The sequence below is a fragment of the Parasteatoda tepidariorum genome, chromosome 6 (assembly GCF_982258835.1).
Source record: "Parasteatoda tepidariorum strain Cologne lab strain chromosome 6, Ptep-v5.0, whole genome shotgun sequence".
Lineage (NCBI taxonomy): Eukaryota > Metazoa > Arthropoda > Arachnida > Araneae > Theridiidae > Parasteatoda > Parasteatoda tepidariorum.
Window position 1 is genome coordinate 30125698 of NC_141760.1, and position 20411 is coordinate 30146108.

General features: G+C 30.8%; 1 protein-coding gene across 1 annotated transcript in view; it reads left to right on the forward strand.

The window, feature by feature from the left end:
• Positions 1 to 207: 207 nt before the first annotated feature.
• The window catches only part of LOC107436135 (uncharacterized), a 51186-nt gene continuing 30982 nt past the window's right edge, over positions 208 to 20411 (forward strand). The window contains exon 1 of the mRNA XM_016047715.4: positions 208 to 451. Coding sequence (XP_015903201.2) covers positions 431 to 451 — 21 coding nt within the window. The 5' untranslated portion in view covers positions 208 to 430. The remainder of the gene's footprint in view (positions 452 to 20411) is intronic.

Consider the following 20411-nt stretch of genomic DNA (forward strand, 5'->3'; position numbering starts at 1 on the left):
AAATTATGAAACATAAAAACCAAAAATCTGAATGTGACCTCAAGGAAATTCAAGAGCAATGGAGAAAAATAAATGGACGTTCCATTTTTTTTCTTCAAAAAACAACTTGGCGTTTTGGCATATTATGATTAAGGTGGTTTATTAGGAAAAAAATAGCTGATTACAGCAACCCTATTGAATGTTTCTTTTCTTGGCCACGGTCACGGTCAGGGGGTAGCCAGAAGGCATCGAACCTCAACAACATCAGCTAGTAACAGGTGGGAACAGCTAATTCCGGCAGACGAAATCTTAAGATATTCTCAACTTATCTTTTGTGTTACGGAAGAGAAAGCAGACGATATTCTTTTGTTTAGCAGACTATATTTGTTTAACTATGGGTGTTCAGAAAGTGATTTAACGGCAATTTCATCATTTATTTACTATAAAAATAATGGATAACTGGATTTTAAGGGTAAGCAAATATCATTTAAATATTTAGATTTTTTTATCGAATAATTTTTTTTTTAATGTCGAGTTAGCAATACATTTTGAACTACTAACCTAGCCATAATTTTCATATTGTTATTTCTAATCTATAAAATTTCGGCGAGACAGAGAGCTACAAAAATATTAGCTTAAAATATTTTTAATGTTCATGACAATATATTTAAACTTATAACATGCATAGTTTGCTCGACAAAATTGCTTTTACATTGTATTTTATGCTTAAGTAAGAAAACAAAACAAAACAAAAAACAAACACTTAAAATAGAATTTTAACAATCAAATGATAGTCACTTGCTGAATTGTAATATTTAGATTTTTCATACGAGAGCACTGTGGGCCAGAAGACCATGATCTTTAGCCAATAGTCAAAAATTAAATTTTCAACTAACATATGTGTCTAAAATATGTTTCAATAAAATATTCAATAAAATACGCAGTTTTAATATAGCCCAAATTAAGTATTCATAATCATTTACTTTATAATTTACTTTTTGGACCGACGAGAGTACAATGTAATGAAAAATATGTTAAATATTTTTTTTTTTAAATGTAACCTTTAAATTTTTATTTCAGAAATATACATACGAATTTCACCTTACTGTTACATTTTTATCAGAGTAATTAGTCTGAAATTATAGTAAAATTTTTCAATTTGTTGGAAAAATTATGTTCATTTTTTTTTTGTGTTTTCGCGTTATTTTGTAATTAATTCGCGTTATTTTGTAATATTACTTCGGAAATATAATTTGCTTTTCATTTTTAATATAAAATTACGAAAATTATTATATTTTTGTTGCTATATTTAATTATTTAAACGTACTATATTATTTTTTTTATTTTTGCTCGCCATAGTTGTTTTTTTTGGGTATTTTTAGTGTATTTCAAAATTTCAACTGTGAATTCAATTTACCTGCATATAAAACCCCCCAAATTTTGAAACAAATTTTATCGAAATACTAATTTTGGCCACGAAACCTTGGATGCTGGCTCACTGTGGAGCGTAAACTTTGTAAGTAGTTCAACACACAGTGAACCGGCTAAGATTTTACAATTTCTTTTAGAACAGTAGTTCGATTGTCAGGGCATTGGGCAAGACGTTTTGTGAGGCTCATTAAATATTTTTGTTTCTAAAGTAACTGAAGGTAACCTTCAATTTTTTTTTATCAGACTTAAGAGCATGAGCAATTTTTAAATTAAGAGCATGAGCATTGTCTATCTGACCTCATATGGTTCCTTTTCAAATTATTTGTATGTGTAGTGTATGATGTGTAGTGTATTATTTTCAACTAGGAGGCTCCGCCCCCTGCTCGCTAACGCTCGCCAACCCCCGAGAATTGCTACGCAATCCTATGTGGTTCACGCCGTGAACCATGGCTCGCTGCGCTCGCTCGCCAATGAACACAATGTTCTAGCACAAGGACATAATATATTATCATCAAAGACATAGTATTTTATCATCAAAGACATAGTATTGTACTTATGTAGAAGATTTCTACCAATGTTCTTATTGGCTTTTAAAAAAGTATGTTAGTTATTTAGATTGTACATGGTGAAAAAATCAAAACATTAGCTAAATAAGAAACATATTAGCAAAATAAATTATCAAATATTGCTTCACTAATATTCTGCATTTTAAAGCATGAAAATTCAATGCATAATATATATCAATATAAAAAATATAAATCAATATAAAAAAAATTCAATGCATTCAATACAAACACTTAAACGTTTTTTAGACGTTTAGGTAGCTCCCAGTAGAAAAATATCAATTCAACAGCGGTCTTTTAAAGCATTCTCACTTCAATTAATTAATTAATTCCTAATTGAGTTTAAATTAAATATTGTCATGTTTTTAGTGCATGAATCTGAATTGAACAACCTGATAATGCTCACTCTGGTTATTGTTAACTGGTTGCTCACTACGTGCTCTTGCGCGCAGAATCCAATCAATTAAAAATGAAAACTGCTGCCAGCGCGAGAAAAGAAATATCATTGGTTTTATTGATACATACATACATACATACGTACGTATTAGCGTTTTATATAATAAGATAGATTAGTTAAATGTGTAGTGTGACGGACAAAATTCTACTAATTCTTACTTATTAACTATGAGATAAAGACAGTGAGACAAACTTCTAGTAATTATAACTTATCAACTATGATACAAAAGCCATGATACAAAATCCTAGGAATTCTAACTTATTAACTGTGAATGCTAAGTTTTTTATTTACTTTTTATTATTTTTTTACCAGAAAGCAAGTTACAGCACAGAAGGAAGGGGGAAATCTAATATTGTTGTCAAAGATAATTTTTGATCGGCAATTATCAAATCATATGAAGGTATCAATTTTTTTTCCACTGAAGTTTTATTATTTTTATTTTATGGAAACTCGTAGCATTTTCTCTCCATTTATTAAAAAACAATTCTAAATATTTTTATTTGCTTATTTTGACTTTTTATTTCTTAAAATTCAATTTACAATTGAGAGGAGGTTACAGATTCACAAATTATTGATTAATGATACTTATACAACGAACTACTTTAACTGAGCTGTTGTTTTCCTCTTTATCACCTTTTAATCATAAGGGAATAAAATATCAGCATAGTTTAAATAAAGAAATGTAGCGTTATATAGCTACTTTAGAAATTGGTTAATTGCCTTAATCTAGCACAATTGCTTTCATACTTCGCTCATTAGAAAAGTTAGCCTTCTATTAGTTAATATATCTGTTGAATATATAAAAAATTTTTTAAATAAAATTGAAGTTCAATTATAAAGTGAATCAGGGGTGTGCTTAGGATTTTAGGGGCCCCGAGGCAAAACATTGAGGAATTTCATCGGAATTTATCAGAATCATGTTTTATTTAAAAATATATAAATTGAGTGTTGAATTTTTTTTAATTTCAAACACATCTTTTCTCGTTTAATGATTAAAACTCTCATAAAATGTTTAAATAATGCTTAATATTATTTAACGACAATACTGCAACTAAAATTTTTTCTATACATTATTATTCAATTATAGCAAACAAATTACTGAATAAATGAAGTTAATTTTTCCTAACAAACTTAAAAATTTGACGAATTGTAAAAGCAGAAAATAAATTTTATTAACTGAAAAGTAAATTAATTTTAAGAGAAAAGTAAAAAGCATTTTTAAATTAAATTATTCTTGACAAATCAAGTCTTTATTCTTTAATTACAAGTAGATACATTAACTACTTACTTAATAACTTTAAACTTACTCGTAATAAACAAATATGTATAAAATAAATAGGTATAATTGAACGATATTTACAGGTAATGAAACAACAAATTATTTTACATACTACAATGGGCACATTAAAATATGAAAATGACACGAAAAGAATAATGAAATATTATCATTAAAAGTTACATTTAAGTTCTAGAACAGAAAAAAAATCGTATTTCGGTTTATTAAATAATTAATTATATAGATTTAAAGACTGTACAACATTCAAGAATTATATTTTTGAATTTAACAATAATGGAAGTTGTTTCGACTAAAAATAATTATTATTAGAGGATAACTAGTTCAACTTTTTTTTGTATTATTACTAATTTTCCCTTAAAATAAAGATTTTCCCCCGTTTATACTTTCTATAAGCTTTTAATTGGTGTGGTCGACATTGAAAGATTAATTCACTCTGTAGCAACTCAAATACTGAAGCAACTTCGTCACCACTTTAAATTTTTTTTAAAAAAAAGCACCATACTGATTTAACAGGTTAGTTTTAACTCTATAATTCACATTATTGTACTTTTATTCAGATTTAATTCATTCGTTGCCTCTGGCAAAAAACTTAGTTGACGAGTCTCCTCAAAATTTACTTTTACATGAAAGTATTAAGCCCTTAACTCCTGTTTCACACACAAATATGTTTTAGATAATCACAGCATATGTGTGTGCACACAAATACATTTAATTGTAATTTTCCAGGATAGTTCTCAAAGTATCTCTTATAATGTCGATAAAATTTAACTGTAACAGCAGCGGAATATATTTGTTTGATGCAAAAACGGATTTTTTAAAGAAACATCTTTTATTTAAACCAGGGGTTTCCAATTTACATGTGGCCGGGGGCCGCAATTAAAAATAACAGTCAAATGGCGGCGGGCAACTTTATCAAAATTTTAAATAGGACCCTTTTATGTTTGAAGGAACATTAAATATTACTATCAGATTTTTATCAAAGCTTTTTTAATATCAAAAAGCAGAATAAGAAGCATTGCAAGTAATGCTTGTAACGTATCAGTTTGAATCTTCTCTTAATCAGAAACTTAGTGAGAAGATTTTTTTTCTTTTAAAATTTAATTCAGTGATAAATAAAAATTTTTTTCGACTTGTTATGAATTGTAGCAACAAAAAAAAAAGAAAGAAAATTCTCGAGCATCTGGAATAAATTTTTTTTTTCTTCCGCTCATACGATATTCAATTCAAGGAATTTAAATAAAACATGATATTCATTCCCTCTTTTATGCGTTTTAAAATTTACAAACGGAATTAATTTCATCCAAAATGAGTAGTTTCAAAAAGTTAAATGGGAGAACTTCTTCGAGAAAATTTATGATTCACGCATGCTGAATTATATTCACAAAATAACGAAATAAAAAAGAGAAACATACACGATTATTTTTGTAAGTGAATAAATATTTTCTTTGATGCAAAACCTGAGAAATAATTTTTTTTTTCACCGTTGGTATGTCAAATTTCACAGACATGAAGAAATTAGGTTTTTTTAAACGAAAGAAAAGTACATAAAACCCATAAGATTAAACCCATATGGATTTTTTACGAAAGTTGTCCGCAAAAAAACGACCACTTATATTCGCTGGCCACAAAAAAAGGCTTCGCGGGGTGGATGCGGGCCGCAGGCCGCTAGTTGGTAACCACTGATTTAAACAATTTGATTCTTTTGTAAATTTGTGATTTTGTAAATTGTGATTTGTATTTGGTAAATTTGTGATTTTTTGTAAATTCGTGATCTTCTTCTCCTTGAAGTGCAAGTACCCAATTTCAGTGATATTCCGGTGATGCAATTAAAAAAAAAGCATGTATCCTCCAACCTGCAAAATTATAATTTTTGCTTTTCCCTCCTTGTCCAATTTCTATCGGTTTTGATTTAATTCGAGAAATTTGAAAGTTGTAAATAGCTCGTTTTCGTAGCTGTGGCTCAGGGGGATAGAGCGCTTTCCTCTTAATGACATGACCCGGGTTCGAATCCCAGCGATAGCTGGTAGACACAAATTTTGCTTCCGGCTCGTATCCACAATGTTGATGTAAAAATATTCTCAGTGGTAGACGGATCGTGGGTTAAAATTCCCTTGGGTTCAAGATCACCGAGGGAGGATTTTCATGTTTTTCCCCTCCATGCAAGGCACACACAAGTTAGCTCCATCAAAAAAATCTTCTACGAATCTTCTTCTTTAGTTTGTTCCTGAGTCTCTTAGGTTAGGTTCAAAACCACAGGCTAAACAGTTGAACTTTGATAGTCGTAAGACTAAAAATAAGTCGAATGTTAAACTCCAGCTATAAAATTATAAAATAAAATGGGGTGGGAGGGTGGGATGGGAGAACCTTTAAAACAGATTAATATCCTTACACACGTAAATTTACTGAATAAAAAAAATTATCAATTTTATTAATGATTTATTTTGATTGGGGAAATGATTAAAGGGAATAATAAATTTATTTCTGAATAATACAAAATATATTTCGCCTATTTTTGCACGGCAACGAGTCATATTAATGAGTAAGAAATTGCTTGTAAAATATCATATGTTAAAACAATTTTTTTCGACAACTAAATCATTAAAAAGTAGTTATCTAAGACATTTTTATTTTTGATGCACAAAGCTTTAGCGAACTTTGAAAATCATACATTAAATTTTCTTCTGACTACTAATTTTTATTTTATATTTTATAACCATCGTTGAACAGCCAACCCAATTTTATGGGTTTATGACTACTAATGTTCAATGCCGTAGTCTTGTAATTTTGAACTCAATCCAGAAGGCAAGGGAACTCTTGGATCAAGTATTGGTAGAAATTTGCCTTCGTGGAGAACTTTTTAATGGAACTAATCCGCATTTGCGTTACATGGAGAGGAAAACAACTAAAGCCTCATACGGTCAGCCTTTTGCCAAGAGGACTCTAACCCATGATCCGTCTACCACTGAGGATATTTTACGTCAGCACTGTGGTCGGTGCAAGCCGGATGCGGAATTCGTATAGACCAGCAATCGCTGGGATTCGAACACGGTTCACATCACTGGAAGAAACGCTCTGTCCCCTGAGCCATAACGGCTCTTAAATACATGGCTAAAGAAAAGAAAAGGGTTGGTTCATTCTTCTCTTAGAGCCATTACGGCTCAGGGAATAGAGCGTTCAGTGGTGGCTATTTACCAATTATTATTATTTATCAGAGTCAGGTGGTAGCTATTTACCACTTATTATTTTTTTCTTCACAGGATCGCTTCGACTGCCAAAGTGCAAAAATTTGATCAAACAAATACACGTTTTAGGCATTTCCTCCTTGTTTATATCCTCAAGGCATGATAACTCATTGTAAATAGAAGATGCTGTATTATTCCGTTATTCACTTTTTCTCACTTTTTCATATTGTTTTCAAGACATGGATATTAACTCCTCCATTTTTCATGAAATGGAAACACTTCTAACTCTGTGTAAACAAACTTTCTCTTGTCAGGGGGCCTCCCTGGCCGAGCGGTATCGCCGGTCCAAACGCTCTGTTAAGCGTGGAGGTAGCGGGTTCGAATCCCGCCGTAACCCTGGATGTATGCTTTGTGATGTCTTTCTCTGAATTGTTCTATCTGTATTTTCTACTTGACAATGACTTATAAGCCTATATTGAGCACACAAGTCAGCAAATGAATGTAATTTCAATAAATCAATAAATCAATCTCTTGTCAGTAAATGTTTTGGGAGATATTGCAATTGAAACATAAGATAAAACTGTTGGTACAATTTAAAACATCACGCTTAAAGCTTAGGTAAATGATGTCATGTAAAAATTGAAAGTGAAAAGAACAATATTTTAAAAGGGGAAAATCCTTGAAGGATTAAAATTTTTAGTGACCTTTATATCCAAATTTTCAGTGTATGCATTTGCAACACTACATTTCCGCTCTAACATCGGAAGTCTGAGTGGAATATTTTTTCCAATAGTGAACCAATGAAGACGGTTATCGAATGAACCTAATTCTGACAACATTATGACAATTAAAAGCAGGATAACTTCAGGTATGAAACAGGCGACTAAAAATCTAATAAGTGGTAGAAACTCCGATTTTGTTCATTTATTATCTCTCTAATTTTGTTTGAACGTAACAACCACTATGACTTACATTTCAAATTATTTTTATTTAAAACAAAATCATCTTTTGCATTCACCTTGAATTGTAAACTGGCAAAAATATGCTATGAAAAGTTGCTAATTTCTAATCTCGTTTGAATTTTAGTAGTTCACGCGTTTAGCCATTTAAGTCTAGTGTCCTAGTGTTTTGATTTTATTGGCCACCTGCGCCACGAAACGACCTGTTACAGAGATGCCAACCTGCTCCGGACAAGTCAAAATAATTAAAAAAAAAAAACGGTAAATAACTGCGAAGTAAATTTTGCAAATATATGACTATTTTTGCTTGCTTTTTAAAAGGTATAGCATGACATAAGCATACCTGCCAACTTTTACGCATTTGGCGTAAAATTTTATTTTTATATTTAAAGTGGTAGTAAATATATACTATTTTTTCTTTTATAAACTTAATTTTCAAATGATTTTGATCACCGCTATTCCTAAAAAAACTAAGTAAGTATAGTAATATGCGTTACTTTCATAGTTGTCAGCTTAACCTTTTTCAAATACATCAAATTTGCTTGCTTAAAAGTGAAATTTCACTCTCATTTTAATACCACTGGGGAAAATCATATTGGAAGGTATTAAAAGTTGGCAGGTATGCATAAGTACTATAACGTGGTGAATTATATAAGCCTACGAATTATTTAGAAATAGTGGGGGATTAAAATCTACGAAATTGAATTTATTAAAACAAGAATCACAATTGATAAACTACCACTTTAAAATATATTTTTGCTGTCCGGAGCAAGTTGGCATCTCTGATGTTGCTTGCATGTGGGTGACCTTTTATATATGAGTTTGAATTATTAATATGTAGTGGTGGAAAAAATTCCTTTAATTCAAATTTGTTAAGGTATAAATATACAGAGATGCCAACTTTCTACTCTTTTTCTAAAAGTTTATTCTAGTGGTAGCTATATTTACGTTTAAATGTATTATTTTTTATTCACTTAAACTTATTTTCCACACCACTAGATATAAATTATTTAAAAGCTTATATGCAACGCCGCTTCCATACCCATACCCTCCAACTTATGAGGATTTTGAAAATAATTCTTTCTAGTACATACCTGCAAACTCTTCCGGATTTTCCGGAAGATTTTATTTTCATATTTAAAGTGGTAGTAACTAGATACTATTTTTTCTTTCATAATCTTAATTTTTAAATGATATTGATCACCACTATTCTTACAAAAATTAAGCACAGATATTAATATGCGTTACTATCATGGTTGTCAACTTTCCACAAAGAGAAACATCACAGCCGGAGTACCACAGGGCAGCATTCTGGGACCGATATTATACATATTATACACTTATGATTTTCCTATAAACAAAGCCGATTATAACAGCATAACAGCCTATTACACAGACGATACCGGTATTATTATTAAATCCAGAAACCCAAATCATGCTCTTCAAAAACTACAAGACCATATAGACGAAATAGAAGACTGGTGCCTAAAATGGAAAACTGCAGTAAATGCTGGAAAATCACAAATATTAATTATACAAAAAAGAAAAATTAAAATACTTCCACAACTTCAACCAAAAATGTTCAACATACCAATACCAATAGTTAAAAAAGCAAATTATCTTGGCCTTATAATCAATAGCAAACTCACCTGGAATGATCACATCAAAAGCACAATAGATAAAGCAAATGCAGCAATAATAGCCATACAACCATTAATATATAATCAGAATATGTCACTTAAACTAAAGAAGCTACTATATACAGCAATGATCCGCCCAATACTTACCTATGCCTCACCTGCCTGGACAACGATACCTCAACATCTACGGAAGAAATTAAACCAATGCCAAAACAAGATCCTTAGAAAAATAACCTGTGCAAGATGGTTCATCCGGAATACCAATATACATGCAGACCTAAAAATACCAACTCTATCACAGCATATATACAAGCTAAACGCAGATTTTTTCGATAAAGCCATAGAATGTAAAACAGCAAATTTTAATGAAATCTTTAAATTTGAAAATTATATCAAAGATAAAAACTACAGACCAATAGCTGCACATTTCACCTCCGACGCCTCATATCATAACTACCAAAACAAATAACTTCATCAACCTTTCTGAAAATAACGTTTACTCATGCTGATACAATTCTGAACAACTTCAAAATCAAACAAACACAGTTTAGAGCAAGCTGCTCAATTTATTTTTGATTCCTTTTTAGTTATTCAAGCAAAGAGCTTGAAACATTCATAAAAGCAACTCCATTGCCTGCTTACCTCATTGCTCAACCAAAACTGTGCTCAACCTCATTGCTCAACCAAAATTCCAGATGAATGGGATAGGGGACGCTTCGCGGCCCAGGTGCCCAGTAAAATCTAAACACTAGGACTAGTATGGTTGTCAACTTAAGTTTTCTCAAATACAACTTTTTGCAACTCAAATACAACAATTGCTTAAAATTGAAGTTTTGATTCCATTTTAATACCACTGGGAAAAATGATAATGGAAGGGATTAAAAGTTGGCAGGTATGCTAGTAGTAGCGAACCAAAGTAGAAATTTTTAAAGCAAATGGATCTCTCATAAAACTTTTATCAGAACTTAAGAATCTAGCCATATGGCCTGCACTTTTATAAGTAATAGTAGACAAGTTACGCTAAAAGTAATTTTTTTTAAATATTAAGACATTAATTTTGCTACCGTCTGAAAAGAAGATTTCTGAAACTACGGAAATTCCGTAGCAGTTGGAGAGTATGCATACCTGCCAACTTTTAATCCCTTCCATTATGATTTTATGGTAGGAATGGAATTTCAATTGTAAGCAAAAAAATACGTTGTATATGAAAGGACATCAGCTGACAACCATGATAGTAACGCATATTAATATATATGCATAGTTTTTTTAAGAATAGTGGTGATCAAAATCATTTAAAAATTAAGTTTATAAAAGAAAATATAGTATATATTTACTACCACTTTAAATATAAAAATAAAATTTTTCGCCAAATGCGTAAAAGTTGGTAGGTATATACTTCATTCCAGATCCATCACTCACATACCTGCCAACTTTTAATCCCTTCAAGGATTCAAATAGAATATAAATTGCAATTATAGGCAGAAAAATACGCTGTAATTGGAACAAGCCTTCCACATCAGACTTCCACATCAGTATTACATATTAAAATATACGCTTAATTTTTTTTAAATTAGTGGTGGATGAAAAATATTAGAAATTAGGTTTATAAATGCAAGGAATATATAGCAAGCATACATTTTACTACCACTTTAAATATAGAAATAAAATTTTACGCAAAATGCGTGAAAGTTGGCAGGTCACCACCTTCAACCGAACTCCTCCTCACAGCACAGAGGATAAAAGCGAAGAACAAAGATCCTCTTATTCATTCAACCCAGATCCATCGAGGTGAGGCTATTAAAGTGTTGGCGAAATTTCCAAAACCTTTGAGAGTTTTGGTTTTGAAAGATCTACCACTCTATAAAATATTTCACAAAAAGCGTAGTAGTTGGCAGGTTTGAATACATTAAGTTTTCTACCGCTTAAAAAAGTTATTTTCTGAAACTACGGAAATTTCGCAATTGTTGAAGGTTACGCATTTGTTAATGTATTTATGTTTTTTGAACGTGAAGCGTAGATTTTTACCGCATCAATAATTCGATTATTACAAATTGATTAGAAGACTTGAGTATCACTCATAACGTAGTTGACATATTTCTCATAACTATTACAGTTATTTTGTCAATATGAGAATCCAGTTATGGACGAAAAACGCATTATTACGATCCTAATCTTTCCAGCTTACTTTCGAATTCATTCTCTGATCTCATACTTTTCTCAGCCTTCTTACAATAAAAATGATTCCAGATTCAATCATCCTGAATTGAATAAAAAAATCATCCATTTCAAAGCCTATTTTATTCTAAAATAACGATATTTATATCGTTATAAGATGTATCGAAATGAATTTAGAAATCAATTCTCCACTTTTTGGAGCATATCTAACTGATGGATCCTGGTCGCGCAGACGATTATAGAGAAGATATCGATTAATAATTGGGTTATTTCAGAGTTTTATCTTTTAACAACTGTTGATACACTCCACTTATAATACGATGGACAAAGGATTAGAGCTCATGCTCCATTGAAAATAATGGCATTACAGATGTCCAAACTACGTGATAGGAAAATAATAAAACAAAATAATAAATTTAAAAATATGTTTTCCAAGAGGATTAAAAAAGGAGAAGATAGTTCTGTTTTCGTCAAGAATAAAACAAAGTACTCAGGGCTTGTCACCTTCAAAATACGAGAGCACAATGACAGAAATAAAACGAATTTGGACTTTTAAGTCCACATGAAGAACGTAATTTTTAACAATAATGATATTTTCGTTATTTTCTTCATTTTTAACTTTGCTATTTGTTAGTTTGTTTTTGTTGAAAAATTGAAATTTCGATTGGTGATAAAATGGAGCTAAAATGTTGTAATATTACAGGTGGCGGCTTATAAAAGCCGGACAATCAGTTTTTAATATAACTTAATTAAAAATAAATAAATTAAAAAATATAAAAAATAATATTAAAAGAGTAGGGGAGAGTGGGGTCAATTGTAACAGGGTACGATTGTAACAGAGCTAAAATTTCGAGTGTCGGGTTCTAGATTTGGTTCCTAGGTGGCGCACGGGGTGTATTTAATAAATCTACATGTACACCCCTGATGGCAACCATTTTTATGTACTTTTGAAAGAGTTACATCACAAAAGATATTTTCACGCCACGCAAGTACTTTTTTTGGTATTAGAATATTATATTGTAACAAAGTAATTTTGTTTAAACAAATAAAAATTAGTAACCGAATATGTAAGTGGACACTTTAATTAACATTTCAATAAAAAAAAAGATTAGTTTTGCTAATTAACTAGCATTGTCTTTAACAAATGAAGCTGAAATGGCGTCTTGGGGACAATTGTAACAATAAGTAAAGGGACGATTGTAACAGCTGAAAATAAATAATCTTATGTTTACAAACCATTACTTAACTCTTTAAGAACCACCAATAGTTTCCTATATCATTTATATTATGTTGCATGTGCATTATTTTGTTTGTCACCTTTCACAGCATAAATTAAAATTTTTAACCCCTTAAAGTTAAAAGTTTAACCCTTTAGGGTTCTGCTCATCATTATTTTTACTCCTAAAATATCACTACTATTTTGATCAATAAAAAAATATATCAAAACTATGATAATATGTATCATTAACTATGTTTTAGTTGAATTTATGAACTGTTACAATTGACCCCGTAAGTGGGGACAATTGTAACAACAGCACGACTGTCAAAAATTGTTAATAACTAATATAATAATATTTAAAATCAGGTATTTATTTCTTTTCTAGTAGAGGATAGTCTACTTTACTCGTCTGTCAATTAATACTAATAATATATTGGATTTTTTGTTAGTTAAAAATAGTTAAGTAAAAAATGTTACAATTGACCCCACTCTCCCCTAGACTTTTATTAATATATAAATGTAATTGGTTTCAAAATTGTCACCTTTTTCAGAGGCGAAACGCTTTGACAACTAGAATAAAAGAAGTTTAACAGTTGTAAAAGTTTTAATCTTTTAGTTTGACACATAGGCAGGGCTGCCAACTTTCTACCCTTTTTGCAAAAATTTATTCCAGAGCAAGAGTTTCCAACTTACATGAGGCCGGGGGCCGCAATTAAAAACACCAGTCAAATGGCGGACCGCAACTTTATCAAAATTTTATATAGGACTCTTTAATCTTTGAAGGAACAATAAATATTACTGTCAGATTTTTATCTAGTTGTACAAAACAAAAGTATTGAATTACAAATAATAATAAATATTTTTTTGAATAAATATTTTCTAGGATGCAAAATCTGAGAAATAAAATTCTTTGTACCGTTGGTATGTTAAATTTCACAGAAACGAAGAAATTAGTTTTTTTTTTTTAACGAAAGTAAAATATTTTAAACCCATATAGATTTTTAACAAAAATTGTCCGCAAAAAATGACAACTAATATATTTTAGTTCGCGACCCTAAAAAAAAGGCTTCGAGAGCCGGATGCCGCCAGGGGGCCGCCAGTTAGTAACCATTGTTCTAGAAGTACCTGAGTTTATATATTAATGAATTATTTTCATTCATTTGAACTTATTTCCTATGTTACTACACATAAATAAATTGGAAGTTCATATGCAACGTCACATTGCTCTAGCTCTTTTGTGGTGAGGATTTTAAAATGATGGCAAAATTACCAAAAATTCTGAATTTTAATTTTTAAATGACTACTACTACTCAAAAAGCGAAGTAGATGGCAAGCTTGCATAGGGTAGCCACAAGCGGAAAAAAGTTTTCAAAGTAGTGGCAAATGCTTCATAAGGATGTTGGAAATTTCAAAGGTTTTAATTTTTCTTTACGTTAAGGAAATTAAGGTGTCCACCTTTAACATCTAGATATATTTCGTTTAACTTACGAATATATCTTTGGATAGAAATTAGAGAGATCAATTTGTTTCATCTATCTTTTTCTACGATTTTTAAATGTTTTTTTCCGATTGTAGCCACACTGATTACAGTGATGTCACTTTTTCATAGCTGATATTTTTTTTTACATTTTCAGATTAAGATTCTTTGTAGCGATTCCTTGTTCTGATTAAGATTCTTTATTTTGATTAAAATTCTCTGTAGTAATTCCTTGTTCTGATTAAGATTCTTTGTAATAATTTTGAATTCCCAGTATTATCTGAATTTAGTAATTTGCAATAGTGATGTATTTTTGTACTTCTATTTAAATTATTCATGTTTAGTGATGGTCAAAATCATTTCAAACCATCTTTGTTAAATCAAGATATTTAAATAAACATTTGGTATCGCTTTAAGTACAAATTCCCCCCCCCCCATTAAAATCGGACTATTTGATTCGAAAAGATAAATGACGTAAAACTGTTAATTAGGTTTGAAATCATACTTCTTAATTAAAAATAAATAACTTCCTCTGTCCGGTATTAGTACAGTTACACTTGAATACCTTTGTACTGATTATTGATATTGATTATTTTATTTGAGCATTCTTTGAGATTTTATGCTATGCTATCAGTCAGCTACATTTACTTATCAATCATTCCCTCCTTTAATCACAACCAAATTAGGTTTTATTTTATTTTATAATCGTCATTGAACAGTCGACCCGATTTTGAGCTTACGGCTATCAATGTTTAATTCCTTTGCCTTGTAATTTTGAACCCAATCCAGAACACAAGGGGATCAAGTAAGACTTTCCTTGTATGCCTAAAATGTAATGTGCACCAGGCTACACCTGACCATTTGCTGTCCTGTATGGGGCTAGACAAGAATTTTATCTTGGAGGATCCAGTGATGGTATATGATTTTCTGTCAGTGAACGGTCTTCTGGACTTGGTCTAGCCTTGTTCTTGGCCAAGTAGAATAAGTAACAACAACAACAGGGGATCAAGTATTTGGAGAAATTTGCCTTCTTGGAGGACTTTTCGATGGAACTAACCCACATTTGCGTTACACGGAGAAGGAAACTACAAATACAAAATTAGTTTAAGAAATCCAGGGTTCACGCATTTTTAAGCCGCTCCCCATTTTTTAAGGACGTTTCCACCATCAATCGTATTAACCCTTTAATGGGACCTTTATTTCTAGTAAAGGTAAATTTGGAATTGAAATTGATATAATATGAATTGATAAATTTATAATTGAAATTGATATAATATGAATTGATAAATTTGGAATTGAAATTGATATTTTGGATTTGAAATTGATATAAGAATAGTAATTCATATGAGAAAAAAGAACTTAATTAGTTTAAAAAAAATTAATCTAAATTTTAAAGTATATTTACCACAACCTATTAGGAACTTATGGACTTTAATTTTTCGTTATTTATAAAACATATTTTAGAAATGCTACAAACTTCAAAAGGAATTATGTATTTTATAACTTTTATACGTTTTCTTAAACTAACAAAAGGTTTCCAATTTTATTCCAACTTACTTCAAGAAAGCTGAAGTTATTAACAAATGGAAACCTATATATTAAAAGTAGTAGAAAAGTTCACCATGGTATTATACTTACCACGACCTTAGAAGGAGTTGAACTATCGTTTAGCTGATGAATAGTGAATTCATTAGTAGCATAGTTTTAATGGTGTGGATCTACTAAACTGCATCGGAAGTTATTTATAATTACACCTACTTGAAATGACGGAAGAAATGTAATAAAGAGAATGTGTAAATTAGCAAAGAAAATGTGCAATGAACAACATCACATTTGCCATTGAACTATATTTTTTACATAGTTTTATTTTCCTTCTGTAATATATTGCTTATTTTGTAGTTTTATTTTAAAATTGAAAAATTGATTTGAATGTAGGACCTTCATGTTTGTTTGTGACAAAAATTTACAATTACTCGATAGAGTTAGCATTAATGCTTACTTTCAGCCCTATCACTTGCCTAGGTTTAACATATTTTTGTACGAAAATTGCCAATAAATTAATATTTTTTTGCATATTTATATTTATCTGTTGTAATGTGCTCAGTTTTTATATAATTTTAATTTAAAAATAAATTTTTCTCCAAAATTGGATAAAGATTTTTAAAATAAGGTAAAGACTAATAACAACAACAACAAAAAAAATAGAATAAGGGCTTTCAAAATAAGGTATGGAAAAGACTGGGTTGTTTATGCTCAAAATTCAAAAATTTCCCATAAAATGAACATTGATATTTGTTTTTAGCTCGAAATTCCTTTAAACAGGGTTCCCTCGGCATGGAAAAAAATAAAAGAATGGTAGTTATGATTTTTAAAGACTACTGAAAAATGGATTGGGGATTTTTGTGGAATCCTTACGCTGAAAGTTCATATTTACCCTACAGAATATTTAATCCCTTGGCATATTTTAAACCTTTTTTTGTTCCTAATACCTTTTCCTACGTAGTATATTTTTACAAATATATATTTGCCTTTACTAATTTGATCAATACTTTTAATCTGAGCAGCGATGGCTCAAGGGATAGAGCGTCCGCCTTCTAATGCGGCAAACCGGGTTCGAATCCCAGTCGATACGAATTCCGCATCCGGCTTGCACCACAGTGCTGATGTGAAATATCCTCAGTGGTAGGCGGATCATGCGTTAGAGTCCACTTGCCGCCAGGCTAACTGTGGGAGGTTCTCATGGTCTTCCTCTCCATGTAATGCAAATGCGGGCCAGATCCATCAAAAAGTCCTCCACGAAGGCACATTTCTCCCAATACTCGATTCAGGAGTTCCCTTGTCTTCTGGATTGGGTTCAAAATTACAAGGCTACGGAGTTGAACATTAGCAGTCGCAAACCCATAAAATTGGGTCGGCTGTTCAACGGCGATTATAAAATATAAAATAAAATATTTTTAATCTGGTATAAATAGGTACTCAATTTGTATTTATTTTTAAGTATTTAAATTTGAAAAGTTGTCTCGCAATATTGCTACCTATAAAATATATGAAATTTCAGCAATTTGTTTCTGTGTAACTTTAATTTACTTAACAACTTTTTTTGAATTAACAGCTGTAGATGAAAATCTGAATAAATCAATTCGAAGAGATACTTTGCGAACCTTTTATTTCATCGGATGACAACTGAATCATCCGTAATACGTTTCTGCAGTTAAAAAAAAGGCTAATAATAGATTCTCAAGTAGTGTTTATAGTCTGTAGCATAAAAAAGAAGTCAGTGTGACAGATGAGTGTAATTCTTCAAGTAAACGTGAATAAAAATCAATGAAGTGAAAACAACGGAAATTGGGTGTTGATGTTGAAGTTTTTTTCATTTGCTTAAGTTCGACCTTTATGTGAAATGACCTGACGTAATCACCTTAACGTGACGTTAAGGTGTGCTTTTTTAGAACTTTTTATTTTAAAGTTTTCAGTTTCTATTTTTTACACGAGTTACTTGAAATTCGTTTAATTAAGAGATGCAACTTTTTATTTTTAATTTTATTAAATTTTTTTTAAATAGTCGTGAGATTGTTATCGCATTTGTGCCCAGCATGCTTTTAAGAGGATGTTTTTTTTTTCTTTCTCAAAAATGTTGAAAGTGTTTAATTTCAACAGTGTTGCATTTGTAGTGTTTAGTCTCGCGTTATAATTATAACATGATACACTATTAACCCTTTACACTCGATGGCTTCTCTCTGGAACCACAAATTGTTTACTATTCTGAATGTTAAAATTTTTATACTTTAATTTTTAGTAACCAATTGACTTAATGCAGAGAGGTCAACTTGCTCCGCTTTGTAAATAAATATTCTGTAGTGGAAACGCAATGTAAGTTATTTTTAGCTTAGCGTTTTCTCATTTTAACGCTAGGTTTACGGGACGAGTCATTTTGACGCATTTCGAATTTTATAAGGAAAATTATAAACCCGTTTTCATTTTTATTTTATCTCTTGTAATGAATTTTATCCATTGATCGAGGTAAATATAGATTGAAGTCTATTTTCTTCAAACGTGTTGAAATATTGAAATTCTCTTTGTAGCATACCTATCTCTACGGATATGCGTCAATTTGACGCGATCGTAATTTTGACGAAATTTTGAGTAAACATGCAAACATTACATCAATAATAAATAGGAATGAACCGGCAATACTTCGATCCATTTTCCGATATCGTTATCTCAAATGAAACAAGCAATAAACAACTGTTGCTGATAAGCAATAATAGAAAGATCAAACGCAGAATGTCAATTGATGTCAGAGTGTCAGATTTTGAAGGTTTCAGTTGCTTAGTTCGAGTATTGAAAAATAAAATACTAGAATATTTTATAAATATATATCACATATTTTTTCTTGTAGTATATAATTACATTGCTTTCTAAGTGCAGAGATGCCACCTGCTCCGGATACGCAAAATTATTAAAAAAACGGTAAATAACTACTAAGTAAATTTTGCAAATATAAAGTGGTGAACTATATAAGCCTACGAATTATTTAGAAATAGTGGTGGATAAAAATCTACTAAATTTAATTTACTAAACCAAGAATCATAATTAATAAACTACCACTTTAAAATATATATTTGCTGTCCGGAGCAAGTTGGCATCTCTGTAAGTGCTATTTTGTGTATTCGTTCAAACGTCAAACTGGCGCATGTTCGTAGAGGAATATAAGAAACGTCCGTAAACCTGGTGTTAAGTAATTTTTCCGCTACAACATACCAAAAACTTAGAGTATCAAATGAATGTTACTTTATTTCAGTTATCTCGAGGGGGTACTTTTAGAGAGTGGGCGTAAACATCCTTAATGTGCAAGTTTTACTATTTTTCCTCTTTTCCAGCCACACTTTCACTCTAGTTTGTAAGCAGTATCCGACGACTTTTCCATTTTGTAATGCAGGTAGTCACTTTCCTGTAAAATTTGAAAACCCTTATGAAAAAAATCCTGGAAACTACATGTTGTAAATAATTACTATCGACCAAAAATAAACGTATTAATTCATATTAAATTTATTTAACAGCTTGCGTCGGATTTTTGCATGGATTACAATGGTGAGTTTCCATGGCAGGAATGTTGAGATTTGGCACAGATTTATCTAGCAATGAAAATACGAAAAAGCCAAGCATTTTTGAAGGCTCCTGCTATTTAAAGAGGGATTCGGAAAGGGAATTGGTTGCAAGAATATCCTTAACTTAATCAAACGTTATTCAAATGGGAAAATTTAGAGATCTTGATATGTTCCGAAGATGACGCCATACTGACGATAGGGAATTTTCGAAATTTTCTTAATTCGTATTTTTCTAAAAATTATTACCCATTCACTTCAGAAAATAATCTTTTTAATTGGCATTTTGACTTTTTATGGCTCTTTGTGAGAGAACGATTTCTACGTCTTAAACTTAGAAAGAGAAATCTATATTAAGCTTATGACTTAATATAGAAAGACTCGTATGAGACAAAGCCCATTAATTTCTGATTCTAGAATACCGGAAATATTCCAAATAGCCTGGGTCATCGCGAAATAATTCTTGGCAGCTGGATTTCAAATAGACGGACTATTCAATTAGCTCACACCTTATTATGCATATTTAAACCCTAATCTTACACACCCTCCAACTAATACGGAATTTCCCTAGTTTCAGAAAATATTGCGTCATCCGGAAAGTTCGTGTCGAATTTCGATAGGCGGAGCTCTCGAGTGTGCGTCTAAAATATTCAGGTGATATCAAAATTTGTACTATAAAACATATTTCGTGTTTTAAAAACTGGATCGTTAAATTTTCTTGATACCACAACGATTTGGAAAATAATTGTAAACATAGAAGTCTGAGACATGTAGGTAAATATTATCTAAATTGCAGTGGTTGCAAAATTAAGAAAGCGCTTATGAGCAGTTTACTACCACTTGAAAATTTTTGCGGGCCCTTAAGGAGCTCGAAAATCGGCGTGAATTTTGCAGTGACCTGATATTTTTCTTAGTGGTAACAAAAGT